This window comes from Elgaria multicarinata, chromosome 4 (genome assembly GCF_023053635.1).
Source record: "Elgaria multicarinata webbii isolate HBS135686 ecotype San Diego chromosome 4, rElgMul1.1.pri, whole genome shotgun sequence".
Taxonomy (NCBI): Eukaryota; Metazoa; Chordata; class Lepidosauria; order Squamata; family Anguidae; genus Elgaria; species Elgaria multicarinata.
The window spans coordinates 31,299,123-31,313,462 of record NC_086174.1 but is presented as its reverse complement, the minus strand read 5'-3'; the positions used below and the strand labels follow the sequence as shown (position 1 = coordinate 31,313,462).

General features: G+C 43.5%; 2 protein-coding genes across 2 annotated transcripts in view; one reads left to right on the top strand and one right to left on the bottom strand.

Moving 5' to 3' along the window:
* DTL (denticleless E3 ubiquitin protein ligase homolog) overlaps positions 1–13,604 on the bottom strand; it is a 34,616-nt gene extending 21,012 nt beyond the window's left edge. The window contains exons 1-10 of the mRNA XM_063125570.1: positions 13,559–13,604; positions 11,055–11,180; positions 9,665–9,763; positions 9,407–9,468; positions 8,172–8,292; positions 5,996–6,061; positions 5,574–5,689; positions 4,281–4,354; positions 3,153–3,256; positions 1,724–1,828 (exon numbers count right to left, since the gene is read on the bottom strand). Coding sequence (XP_062981640.1) covers positions 1,724–1,828; positions 3,153–3,256; positions 4,281–4,354; positions 5,574–5,689; positions 5,996–6,061; positions 8,172–8,292; positions 9,407–9,468; positions 9,665–9,763; positions 11,055–11,180; positions 13,559–13,604 — 919 coding nt within the window. The remainder of the gene's footprint in view (positions 1–1,723; positions 1,829–3,152; positions 3,257–4,280; positions 4,355–5,573; positions 5,690–5,995; positions 6,062–8,171; positions 8,293–9,406; positions 9,469–9,664; positions 9,764–11,054; positions 11,181–13,558) is intronic.
* A 417-nt stretch (positions 13,605–14,021) lies between these two features.
* INTS7 (integrator complex subunit 7) overlaps positions 14,022–14,340 on the top strand; it is a 54,003-nt gene continuing 53,684 nt past the window's right edge. Inside the window, exon 1 of the mRNA XM_063124028.1 lies at positions 14,022–14,214. Coding sequence (XP_062980098.1) covers positions 14,124–14,214 — 91 coding nt within the window. The 5' untranslated portion in view covers positions 14,022–14,123. The remainder of the gene's footprint in view (positions 14,215–14,340) is intronic.

Below are 14,340 nucleotides of genomic sequence, written 5' to 3'. Positions count from 1 at the left end.
TTCTAGAAAGAGAGATTTTAGTCAGAGGAAGCACAAAAGGGAAAGCCAGCAGCACCTGCTCTTTTCAAACTTACTTAAGCCAGCCTTTCAGTATTTGCTGCTCTCTGGTGGCCTGACAAGAGATTCTGAAGAAAAGCCAATGACTCAACAAGGTAGCAGATGGGGCGGGTGGGGGGAGAAATGCTAATCTCTTCACAGAGCGCAGAATTAAACTCTGGAATTAGCTTCCACAAGACGTAGTGACAGTCACCGGTTTAGGCAGCTTTAAAACAGGACTAGGCAACTTCCTGGGGGGTAAGGCTAACAATGGCTACTAGTCATGATGGCTATGTATTATATATTGGCTATAAATTATATATGGCTATAAATATTTATTTATTTAAAACATTTGCATCCCACCCTATATCGTTAAGATCTCAGGGCAGCGTACAGATATCATGTGAGCAGACATCCACTAGTACAGTGGGATTCCCCCCATCCTCTTCTCCCCTCTACAACTCCCCGTATGTGCCCCAAATTGGGGGTAGGGAGGGAAAATCTGTTTTGCTAATGGTTTCCATTCCACAGTAGATTATCTGCCTTGGATCCAATCCTAAAGCTGCAATCAGATGCACACTTACCCAAGAGCAAGTCCTATTGAACACAGTGGGACTTGTTGCAGAGTAAACATCTGCAGGATCAGGCTGATTGCCTCTACAACTCAAGGGAGAGATGCCTGAATATTCCTGCTTTTGTGGTGGTTATTTGTTTGAACTTGAAGTCTGGTCAGCACTTGCAGCAGAATAAGGTCAAATCCTGAAGCAGCAGAACAGACTGCCACTTGAATCCGGATTATGGGTCATGGTGTTATTTTTGCATATTCCTCCACCTGAACAAACAATCTCCCCTCAAGTTTTAAAACAGGAGTGGGCATACTTGAAACGAATATGCCTCTGAATACCAGTTGCTGGGAAACATGAGTGTGAGGGTGTTATTGTACTTATGCCCTGCTTGTGGTCTTCCCATAGGCACCTGATGGGCCACTGTGGGAACAAGAGTGCTGGACAAGATCACCCTTAGGTTTGATCCCTAACCTGGTATGGTAGTAAACCTTCATACATAATAATTCAGGAATATATTTCATAGCTTTTTAATTTAACTATTTAACACCCATTACAAGGAGATACGCTCTGGATAAGCACAAGGCTTATTATAATAGTCTAACACACATCTGGAAGTACTGATTTTATGCAGACAGTGGGGCTTTCGTCTAGGAAAATGTAGGTAGTGACGTTACGCTGCGGCAGCATCTGGGCCATATTGCATCACACACAAGCTCAGGCATAAAAGTTTTGTTTCCTCCCAAGCAAATGTATTTAGGATCAAGATGCTAAACATTTAAATTAAATGCTACTTTCTTTGTTATGTGTGAGGTTATCCATCTGAAGGCAAATAGTATCTGAAGAAGAGAACTGTGAAGGTTGAAAGCTTCCACACTTATCACCAAAAGCAGCTCTCCAGACCCAAATATTTATATAGCGCATTGCCTGGTCTAGGCTGCAGTCCTATGCACACTTACTTTGGTGTAAGCTTCATAATGCAGCTTCCTTCCCAGGAAACATGCAGAGATAGGATTGTGGTGTCAGTCAAAATACAAACATAACAAATGTATGTTCCATGTCCTCTGATGCTTAGTAAGTACCTAGTTTTATAGATATCTATTTACCATCAATAACATTCTCACCTGGAGCATTCTTCAGACTCAGCATGCTGAACATGTATATATTGTCGTCAGTGCAATTAGCAAAGAGGCTGGTACCAGTGGAGTCCAAAACAAGACTAGAATAGCCTGGAAGAGAGAAGGTTCTATATTTAAAAAGGGACATAAGCAAGCTGCCTCATCAGAAATCTATGGAGAACTGAAGAGGGAACAACCAAATGAGCTTCACCACAGGGTAAGAATTAAAAGCCTGGGAAGACAGAAAGGCCCTTGCCTGGCAACAGAAAGACAACATGGGCACTAGGTGACCCTCACCGGGACAGCATTCCAACCGAGAAAGGCCTCTCTCCAGTCACCACCAATCTCATGATCATGGAGCAGGGGAGCTCCAAAAATGACTCAGGGTTACAGCAGGCTGATTGTGAATGAAGAAGTAGGCAATCCTTCAGGTCTCCTGGTCCTAAGCTGTAGACGGCTCTAAAAAAGGCAAGCCCTTGGAGTCGTGCCAAGAGATGGACCAGGGGGCAGTGCAATTGTTTTAGCACTGGTGCCATGCCCCCTTTGGCGGTCTTCTCTTCAGACCTGGCATCTTCCAACTAAGTGCAGGGTCCAGACAATCTTCAGAGACAGCCCCACACATAACACATTGCAGAAGTCTAATCTGGAGAATACAGAGCACAGATCAATGTGGACAAGCTATTCCTCTCCAGGACGAGTCACAATTAGTGCATCGGCTTGAGCTGGTGGAAGATCACCGAGAAACCCAATTCTCTAGCGATAAAGCTGATTCAAGGAACCCACCCAGACAATAAGGAGAGTGCAACTCCAGGTTGATCATCTACCCAGACAGTTGAACCAACCACAACCTACCTCTATGTTATCTGGATTGAGGTTCAGGTTAATGGCACTCATCCAGTCCATTACTGATGCTAAGTTATCACCTCAACTGAATCAGATGTAAATGAGTACAGCAGGGCATCATCAGCATATTGATAACATCACGCTCTAAATACCCTAATGATTGCATTCAGTGGCTTCATGTTGATGTTGAAAAGCGTAGTGGCCAAGATGGAACCTTGTTGGACCTCAAAGCGTAAATGCCACAGGGCCAAACAGTATTCCTCAAACATCTTTTGGCATCAGACCTCCAGGTAGCAATGGCATCGCTGAAGTAGTACAGAGCTCTTAAAGCCCCAGTGCAGAGAGCCTATCCAGGACACCACAGCTAATGATACTGAACGCCACTGAGGGATCCAGGAGAATTAGTAGGATCACATTCTCTGTCCTTCCTGGGAAACAGTCTCATCAAACAGATCAGGACAACTAAGGCAGTTTCTGTGCCAAAAACAAAGCCTGAAGCCAGACTGAAACAGATCCAGGTAATCAGTCTAAAAATACTAAACCAATAAAAGACACCAGTCCCTTCCTTCCTGAAAACACTGATTTGTCATACCAAGTTTACGAGTGCTGTTCCCAGGGTAGCTGAAAGACCGGGATGGCACTGGATCCTGGCGATACGTGGTGTAGTTCTTGCGCAGGTCCCATACTTTGATTACACTACAATTCAGGAGACAGAACTTGTCAAAATGCCATACTGCTGTCCATTCTCATTTGTAATGCACTATATCCCCACCACAGCTGTCCCTGTACACACCCCAAGGAGAATATAACTGTCTGTATAATCAGTGGACAGAACTTAAATTTTTCCAAAGAGAAATTAAATCAAGTAGGACATGGGCTGACATGCAATATCAATTAATTCATGCCTTTCTCAAATAGTCAGAACAATCCCAATGAGGCTTTCAGTGTAAAAACATCAGCCTCATAGACAAATGAGATTCCCCTTAGACACTTCTGCAAGGATTTATTTGTGAAGGAGCACCTTACTTCTGTAGTATTTGCATACTTTAAAGCAGAGGTGTGCAGTCGGTAGATCTTGTATATCTAGCATCTGTTTTACTAGAACCCTGAGACCTACCAACCAGAGCCTGGTGCAAAATACTAGCTCAGGTGGGTGGACACAGGGTAAGGATTAAGGAATAGGGTGTCTCTGAGCACATGGTTGGTCGAGGAATTTGTGATCAGTACCAGAATCAAGCTTACAAGTCTTTTCACACAAAAATCTCCTGACTTTTCCCCAAGTATTCTCCACCCCACCCCACCACCTAATTAGGAGAAGGGGAAGCTTTTGAGCGGTTGCTATTGTTTGGACAGCTGGGAGTCAGAAACCGCTTTGGCAAACTACTCCAAATTGCCTAGAGATCTGCCAGCGGACCCTGATCTACCTTCTGTCTGCTCCTGCTTTAAAGTAAAGACATGTGCTCTCAAATAGGAGGGTCATATTCATATTCTCCTTTTGTTATTATTCCTTTCAAGAGGTCTACATCCCTGCGGTGGAGACACACCCTGGAAAGAATTGGAGAAGGCCCTACTCTGGTAACATTCTTATGAACAAACAGCCCGATATTAGGGGCACTCCATGCATCTGTACTCTTCCTCACCTTGCTTTAACTCCTCCCAGTTGGAACAGAGGTAGCATTAAGAATGATCTGTTGAACTAATGAAAGAATTGCCTCCTTACCCATCAACTGCGCCTGCTGAGATTAAGGTGTGTTCATCTTGGAGTAGCACCACTGTCACACTCTGCTGGAAATCCTTAAAAAAGAAGAAAAGAGTTCCATTCTGAACAGGCTAGTACTATGGCCAAGTTATTGGATGTAGTTTCAGACCTGAGCATCTCGTCTTGCGAATGCCCTGCAAAAGGCTTTGCAGCAGCTGCACTTCTTCTACATTCCCCATCTACCAAATTAGCAACCGTTTCCCCATCTCTAAAGAATAGCGGCTGTATCACAGTTGTTTGATATACAGGTAACTGTTATGCATGGAAGAAAGCACAGAAAACCAAGTAAGGTAATTAGAGCTGCAATTGTAGTCACACTTACCCAGGAATAAGTTCAACCAAACACAGCAGGACTGGCTTTCTAAGTAAACATGCATGGGATTGTTTTGGAAGTCTTTCAATTAATTCCAGAAACTAACAAAAGGCGAGGTAAAGTTTTTATATTGTATTGTGTATTTGTGCTTTTGACCTGTTGGTTGTCTTACTACGGTTTTGATTTTTGTGAACCGCCCAGAGAGCTTCGGCTATTGGGCGGTATAGAAATGTAATAAATAATAAATAAAATAAATAATAAATAAAGTGCTATCTACTTCCACCTACAACATGGAATACCTTATGATTTCTTAGCTTAAACTGTTATTAAATGGACACGGTTGTTTTTATTTTTTTCATGGTTTTAAATTTAGTATACTTTTTAATGTTCACTGTTTTTAACTGTTGTAAACCGCCCAGAGAGCTTCGGCTATGGGGCAGTATATAAATGCTTCCCCTCCTTATTGTTTTATTATGATTTTATTAGAATGTAAGCCTATGCGGCAGGGTCTTGCTATTTACTGTTTTACTCTGTACAGTACCACGTACATTGATGGTGCTATATAAATAAATAATAAAATAAATAATAATAATAATAATAAAGCGCCACGTGATTAGTTAGCTGCAATCCTGCATGTACAGGCCCCCAAGTGGCCCCAGTTGTAGTGCCTGGAGCCAAAGTGGCTCCTGCTTGAAAAATAATGAAGTTCACCGCTCTAGCTGGAAGCAAGGCATCCCAAAGTGGGTAGTTACAGTATTGCTGGAGTCTTCACTGAATTGGCTCACTTTTTCCCTCCCCATTATTTACCATTTCAACAGCTTATTTTCAAGCCAAGCCAGATCTCAACCTGGCAGGGCTGCCCTGGAAGGAGAGTATCTTACAGAACTAGTCTCCTTTAGCAAAAGATGCCCTTAAACAGCCTACAGCTTCCAAATCCTTACCACTGAGGGCGCAAGTCCTCTCACACTCTGCTTTTTCTTCTTTAATTTGGATGGTGTCTGCTTGTCTATTATGTTGTGGGCTCCACTTATTTGTTTCACCTGTCGGTAAAATCCATCTGAAAAGCAGTTTAAAAATATATATTAAAAACACCTTCCCCAGCACCACAGTTGCATGTAGTAACTGACACGCTCTGTTTGGAGTTTTACTAAATATACTAAATTCGACGACTACAGTTAAGCCTCTACGCTAAATGAAAGTTAGACTAGATGAAAGCTAAGGAACTAAGCCAGGTTTACATACCGGGCAGCTCAAGAATTAGAACAGGGTGACCCAATAAATCTTTCGGGGTGATTTAGTAGTGATCTGCTAGCTCCCAAAGTTGTTGTGAGGGGGTGAGGTGATAAATGGACACATAATATACCTTTCTTATTGCACCGGGTGTCCCACACCATGATGTTTCCATCTCTTCCTCCAGTACAAAACACAGCTGTGAAATATACAATTAGAATCCGTCATGTAAAAAAAAAGCACAACCCGCCAGTACAGAATCCAGCTGATGAACTTCATCTGCCCTCTATAAAGTAGTAGCCTCCATTTCAAATATTGAAACCTATTACATTTGCAAATCCAAACACACTGTCCAAACACTACCAGATTTCATGGCAACCTAATCAAACATATTGCTCTGCACTTATTTAGGAGGCATTTTGCATAGCCACGCCATTAAATTCCTCTTTCTTTTATCATGATTTGAACATGCCACATTAGTTGGACTGAATTACAATACCTAAATTACTCATTATAGTTTTTCTGTTACTCACCTCTTTAAAATTGCCACTAAAGTAGATTCCATCCTCCCTGAGTAGTCTATCTGATTATCCAGAGTCCTTTCAGCTAAGGGAGCCTCCACACCATAAACCACAGCTGATTTAACTTTAAAGTCAGGGGTAGGCAAACTGGTGCCCTCCAAATTCTTTCAACTACAACTCCCATCAGACTCAGCCAGCATGGTCCATTGTTAGGAATTATGGGAGTTTTAGTCCCAAACATCTGAAGGGGCCAGATTACCTACCCTGCTCTTGGTGCTAAACCACAAAAAGAGGTGGTACTAGCTTATCTGGAGTTTTGCTCAAATACTTAGGCTTGTGTTTTGTCACACCTGTGCTTATTCCTGCTGGTTCTTGGCCTGTCATCTGCCCTAACAAGGTTCAGCATGTCTAACACAGCCCTACACAGCTTGTAAGTATTAGGTATTCCAAATCAGTAGGCCTAGTATTCAAAAGAAAAAACTCAAAACACACACAAAAAAATCCCATTTAAAATCTCTGGAGGAGAGATTTTACCGTGCAGCGGCAGCATTTAGGTCATGTTACTGCACACATTAGATGTTTCAAGCAGCAGTCTCCAAGTTTCCATCCAGTTAGCACATAAAGCTTTCTGTGTGGAATAATTCCAAGCAGCATTTCCCAATAGGAATTCCAAAACTATTTTACTAAAACCTATCCTTGTTTTGTCTTGGACCTGCCTCAATGACCCTGGTAAATAAGTGCTTAAACATCTGGAGAAAGCAGTTCTCCCACACCCACTTTCAAGTAATAACTTTTAGATTAAATACACCCAGCATAGTCAACATTTCCTCATGTGATACAAAGTGTGTATCGTACCCATTTCATAGTTGGACAGAGTCCCAGGCTCAAAAACCATCCTACAAACCCAAACTGAAGTCACTGCATTTTCACCAAAAGATCTGAAAATGAGGTAGTACCACTACACAGGTAGAGGCATCCAACACTGTTGATAGAGGCCTACACAGACCTACCCACATGGATACTAGATCTCTACCTCATCTACACAAGACTATCTACCATCTAAAGACGAGGTGAGCAAAAGGTAGATTGTGATCTACTGGCAGATCTCTGGGTTATTTGCACTAGACCAGCAAGTGTTTCTGATTCTTACTGACGAAAGCAGCAACAATTAAAAAGCCTTTCCCACCTAAATCACATCGCTGAAGATCAGCACTTGGGGGGAAAACCAGGAGTGGATTTTTATGTGAAAGAACTCGTGATCTTGATTCTAGTACTGAACTTGTGCCGGGCATGTGCTCAGGAGCACCCTGTTTTCTTAACTCTTAGTTGTGCACCTGGCTGATTGGTAGACCCCAGGATTCTAATAAAACACACACACAGTAGATTCTATAATCCTGAAATCTGCTCACCCTGGGCCTAAAGCAATCATGTATCTATTTTAAAGGAAGGCAAGGTGTCAGAAAGTTCCCAATGACACAGGTGCAACTTTTCAACAACCTGTGTGCAACATGTAGGGAAGGGCCTGCACCTTAGTGGTACACTGGTTGCTTTGCATGAAGAAGGTATTGGGTTCAATCTGTGGTATCACTAGCTAAAAGGATCAGGTACCAGCTGACTAGCAAGATGTCTGGCTGAGATTGCGGAGGGCCATTGACAGATGGAGTAGAAAATACTGGGCCAGGTGAACAAATAGTCCGACCTGCTCTTAGAAAGCTTCCTATGTTCCACCTTTTTTTACTTCAAAAGGAAAGAACTAAGATTCACTGAAGGATAAAAGATCACGTTTACCTCTCTCAAATTTTGAGAAAGCAACAGACTTAAGGCTGCACTGGTGTCCTTTGCATACTCCCAGTAGCTCACCAGTCCTTACATCCCAGACTTTTGCAGTTTGGTCTCCTGAAGCAGTAACCTTAGAGAAGATAAAAGCAATTAGTTCTTTCAGCAACACTTCCCACCCACGCCCCGCAAAAAGCCGTGTGGCACCCGAGGCGTGAGATTTGAAGGCAAAAACATGTTTAATCAGATATGCAACCCTAATCTTGTTTACTCAGAAATAAACTCCAGCAAATGCAATGGGACTTGGTGCCCAAGTACGTGTACACAAAAGTGACACCTCAGACAGTAGCAGGTATGGATTGAGATATGAAGGCACATTCAATCATAGAATAGTAGAGTTGGAAGGTGCCTATAAGGCTATCAAGTCCAACCCCCTGCTCAATGCAGGAATCCACCTTAAAGCATTCCTGACAGATGGCTGTCCAGCTGCATCTTGAAGGCCTCTGGTGTGGGAGAGCCCACCACCTCCCTAGGTCATTGGTTCCATTGCCGTACTGCTCTTACAATCAGGATGTTTTTCCTGATGTCCAGCTGGAATCTGGCTTCAACTTGAGCCCATTATTCCATGTTTTGCACTCTGGGAGGATCGAGAAGAGATCCTGGCCCTCCTCTGTGTGACAATTTTTCAAGTACTTAAGAGTGCTGTCATGTCTCCCCTCTTCTGAAGGCTAAACATGCCCAGTTCTTTCCCATTCCCTTGCAGTCCCCCATGCCCCCTAAATCTACTTTGGGTTGCAGGGGGACCCTGAACAAATTGGGCTGCAGTTCAGAGAATCTGGCTTCTTGTAACTTGAGCCCATTAGTCCATGTCCTGCACTCTGGGGTGTTTGAAAAATAATGTTAATGTAAGTAACATACCCCAATGGGTATGTAAGACAAAACTATAGTGTAGAATCAGAGATGAAAGGGACCTTGGAAGTCACTCCTCCAACCCCATGCTTAACAGCACTGCTGACATATGGCTGCCCAGCCTCTGTTTAAATACCTCTAATGAAGGCGAGCCAACCACCCTCTGGGTCAGTCTGTTACACTATTGAATAGCTCATAACATTCTTTTTTCTTTAGGTGTAGCCAACAATGTCAGTAGTTCCATTTTTTGACAGAGAAGAAAGACTGAGAGGGCAGTGGACTTTGTTACGGGACATAGCAAGAGCCAAACAGGGAAGGTCTAGTAATAGCTTACTCACAATTTTGTGTTCACTGGGCATCCAGGCAAGATCAAAAACAGCATTTGAGTGAGCCTGCCACTCTGATTGGAAATCAAAAGTACACATTAGTTCCAGGTATTATAACATCAGTCCTTTTGTAACAGAACATCAGTTTATGAAAAATGGTGACAAGAACAAGAATATTGCCAGTGATCTAATCTGCCAAGACACAAAAAATACTGCCTTTATCAAACACTCCAGCTCATGATTCAAATCAAGGTGAAGGCTTCTGCTTACCTCTAAAAATCTGCTGGTTGCTTGTTTGGGTATGGGTATCGTACAGCCTAACAAATCCCTCTTCGTTTGCAACGGCAAGTATATGCTGCACATCTGGAGCTAAATCATAAGGTAGCAATATTTGTGTGATTTAAAAGCTTTGATGAGTAATTTTAACAGTTGTGGACAGTAGTCGCCTAAATGTGCAATTTAGTTGCATGAAATTTGACACAATGGAAGCGTAACAGAGAAATAAAATAAAATCATAAAAGTTAAATTTACAAAGGTATGCTTGCAGCCTAAAATAGAAAATTCAAAATAAAAAAGCAAGGTTTCATAGCACTGAATGCTAAATTTCAGTATGACAACAATACTCTGCATCTATCTGGTCGTGTAGTATTTAATCTTTATCTGTGCTAACCAATAATGGATGGCTTTTTGCAAACAAAGATACATGCACACGTTAATTTTCTCCAGTGCTAGAATTTCAAATCCTTTTATATCAATTTTTGCTGAATGCATCTGCATTTTTTTTAAAAAAACAACTATTCTTGTCTAAGCACCTTCTTTAATGGGACAAAAATTTACTAATAAGTAGGTTACATGACTGTGTGGTAACCTACATATACAAAGCAGTCAGCAGACAATTTTGTAAGCAAATACTGGGTATTTATAGTAATTGTAGAAGCTGCAAATTACTTAAGGATCAGAACAATGATCTGGTTTGCATGCAATGCTGGCAATTTCTGGGTTGTTCAATTGTGAGCTGAGTGGAGCCCACAATCATTGTTTCCACTTTTAATCAACAACCCAGGAATGCCCCATTCCTGTCTTGTTTTGTGAGATCTAAACCTAGAAACGCTGGGTTGTTTGTGTGTTAAAAAACCCAGGCTTAACGCAACAACAAACCAAAGATGATTTGTTGGGTTAACAACCCAGGAATTGCTAGTGTTATATCTGAACTGGGTCAGTATCTAGCAGCTTGTATGGCTGCACAAATGTAATGTCGGCCCAAGAATTCTATAAGTTATTAAAATAAAATTCTCTTGTATTTAGAACATGGATTTGGCAGATTTAAGTAAATCACACGAAACTTCTGGCTCTGTAATACTCAAATAGCCAATGGCTGACATAAACTCTGAACTTGTACTTACTGATATCATTTGACAAAATTCTTAAATTAAAAATATATATTAACACATAGCTCTTAATATTTTAACCAATCCACTGTATCAAATTAGGTCACAACATCCATTAGTTTAAAGACAGTATTTTCTTTTTGATTTTTAAATGTCAGTTATTTTACTCTCTGTTCATCCTAAACTATTAGTGGATCGAACTGGATGGTCATTATGGCCATAAAGCAAAAATAGTAACATATGTTTCTACATTAGAACCTACACCCACACACCTGTTGAAAAGGTGCAGCCAAAAGGAGGAACTGGCATTCCCATTTCTCCAGGGGAGGAGTGGTCATCTTCCTTTGTACATTGATAGCACCCTAAAAGATGGTATAAAGAAAACCTTGGCCGAAGACCTAAAAAAGACATAGATTGTGAAGTCAAGAAATGCTTTTTGAAAGGATAAGCAAAAGAACTCTGCAACTGTCACTTACATTTCCTGATCTGCTCTGTCTATTGTTAAAATGGGTGTGTGTGCCCTCTTTAGCTCGATGTTAGACTCCAGTTCCCACCAGCCTGAGCAAGCCTGCCTAATAGGGATGTGTGATAGGAACAGTTTATCAACATCTGGAGGTCCTCTAGTTTCCCAAATCTTCTTGAGGCAGCAGAGGGCATATACTTCACATTCACAGCACCTGCCTCACTAATGCATCCAATCCCCCCCCCCACACACACACCTGATATCTTACTGCAAATGTGTGAGTGATAACTCACACAGCTACACTTGAACACTATTCAGCTGCTATCTTCCAGTTTAGGAACACCTTCTACCTGGTTATATTCTACATGAAGGGGAGCTAATGGTGAGGGGATAGTTCCTGCATTGTGTACTTGCTGCAGTACTCTAACTTGCTCTCAAAAGGTAGGTATAATATGGCAGGGGAGAATGTGTGCTGATCTTGCATCACGGCTTGGAATAGCGCAGAAATGTGCTGATTTTTCTATGGGCTCTTTCTGTTTACTTATTTATCACACGCACCCTTTTGTCCGCAGTCTGGCTATGAAAGTATATGAGACTGTCAAATATTTATTAGAATCCAGGTGGGGAGATCAAATGAAAGAGGGGAGTATGTAAAAAGAGCCAAGTTGCTGTACAGCAAAGGCCTATATAGGCCAGCATTCTGTTCTCACAGTGGCCAAACAGATGCCTACGGGGAACAAACGAACAGGAGTTCATCCAGGGGATGTAACTTACTAATAGAGCACATGGTCTGTATGCAGAAGGTCCCGGGTTCGATCTCTAGGTAGGCCTAGAAAAGAATCCTGTCTGAAATGTTGGGGAGCCCCGGCAAGGGTAGAAAATACAGGGCTAAATGAACCAATGGTTTATCTTAGTATAAGGAGCTTCCTATGTTCCTAAAGCAGGACTGGAGGTTAACAGCAGCATCCTCTCTGTGCTGCCCTTGATACCATGTAACATATAGCCATCATGACTAATAACCATTGATAGCCTTCTTCTCCATGAAGAGGGAGCGAAAAGTTTAAACACATTCTGGCCTTTTTATTTTATATTTCATCACAGGCGCTACATCCCTCTTGGAGTCTGGATCTCTTTAGCTACCAAATCCCTGACAACCGGCACTCCCAAAAATCAGTTAAAACAGTGGAGGCTGGTGGCTCCGATTTCAGTGGGAGTGTGAATCCATTGTGGGTTTAAGCCAGAACTCTAATGGAGCTATTCATGGCGCCAAACCCTAACCACAAAATAGGTTCAGCACTTTGGGTATCTCCTTTAAAGTTCTGGCTGGTTCTGACTGAAACCCGGAATGGACTCATAGCCCCACCGAAATTGGAGCCACCAGCCTCCACTGCGTTCAACTGTCGTCGTGTGTGGGGGAGGGGGCGCCCGAATGAGGGAACAGAGCAGTGTGTCGGAGTGAGTAATGGACAGCGCAGTCTGCCCTTCACCCCACCAGCTCAGCCATGAAGCTCTCTTGGGCCAGGCATCTCTCTCTCTCTCTGACTAACCCATCTCAAGAAATTGCCATAATGATTAAAGAAAGGATAAGGGGGAAATGCCACACAGAGTTCTTTGAACTATGCGTGGGATTAACAAAAATGTGAATGAACAGACAGACCTGGTCTCAATTCAGTGCTTGGAAGGCTATCAATGGCGACTAGCCCTGATGGTTGTGTGTTATCTCCGGTATTCGAGGCAGTAAGCCTGTGCGCACCAGTTGCTGGGGAACATGGGCGGGAGGGTGCTGTTGCACCATGTCCTGCTTGTTCAACCCTGGCCGATGGCTGGTTGGCCACGGTGTGAACAGAGTGCTGGACTACATGGACCCTTGGTTTGATCCAGCATGGCGCTTCTTATGTTCTTATGGATTAAAGAGCAGAGAAATCCAAGGCTAAAATAGGTTGGTGGGTTGTCGAGGTTTGTGGATTTAATTAAGAGCCCTCTCTCTTTCTCCCGCTCCTTCCTGCCCCGATACCTGGAGCACAATCTCAATGGGATAAAGCCAGTGTGCTGTAGTGGGCAGAGTGTTGGACTGGGAGATCCGGGTTCCAGTCCCCACTCGGCCGTGGAAGCCCACTGGGTGGCTTTGAGCCAGTCACAGACTCTCAGCCCAACCTCACAAATTTGTTGTGATGATAAAGTGGAGAGAAGGAGGTTTATGTACGTGCCTTGGGATCCTTCAGGAGGAAAAAAGGCGGTATATAAACGAAATAACAGTAATAGTTATAAATAAAGAAGAGGGAGGTTCTCCTCCCCGCCCGCACCACAACTTACCCTGCGGCCCAGTTTGGCAGCGACGAACGAGGGAGCGGCACAGCATGACGACGGTTGCAGCTGAAAGCTCAACTTGCTCCCCGCGAAGCTCCAGCCGGGAACCGAACAGCTCTGAACTAACACAAACTCCCGCCAGTCCGAAGTACGCGCCAAAGTCGCCTCGCGCGTAGCCATTGGATAGAGCAGAGCGTGAAGCCCCACCCCTTTCCCCCATTGGCTTCTCCTTTCCCACCAGAAGAATGAGGCCACGCCCGCAACTTTCATAATGAAATTAGCATATAAACCCGCCTCACTATCTTCCCAAATGCGCATGCGTAAATTTCTACCTCACCGTCTTTTGTTCATTCGACTCCCGTACAGCACGCATGCGCAGTAAGAGCGTCGTGGCGGGAATACATGCGCGCAGGCGCCCCAATCAGTGTGGCGTCTGCACAGGCGCGGTAGCGGCCGTTTGAGACGGGAAAAGAACAGTACGGAGGTGCGCGTGTTGTGTGTGGAAAAACAATAAAGTGTCTGTTGTGTCTCTCCCCCTACGGCAGGGGGCTCTTGCATAGCGCAAAACGTCATGGCCTCCGCTTCCAAATCCTTCCTTGCCGATGCCGGTTACGGGGAGCAAGAGTTGGACGCCAATTCCGCTCTCATGGAGCTGGATAAAGGTAAGGCGAAAAGCGCGGCCGCAAGTGACGTGCGCATGCGCCGATAAGTGTCGCAACGATGCCCGCTCCTGGAGGGAAGGGAAGCCCCGCCCCTTCCTTATGAGGTGGGAAATTTGAAGGAGAGCG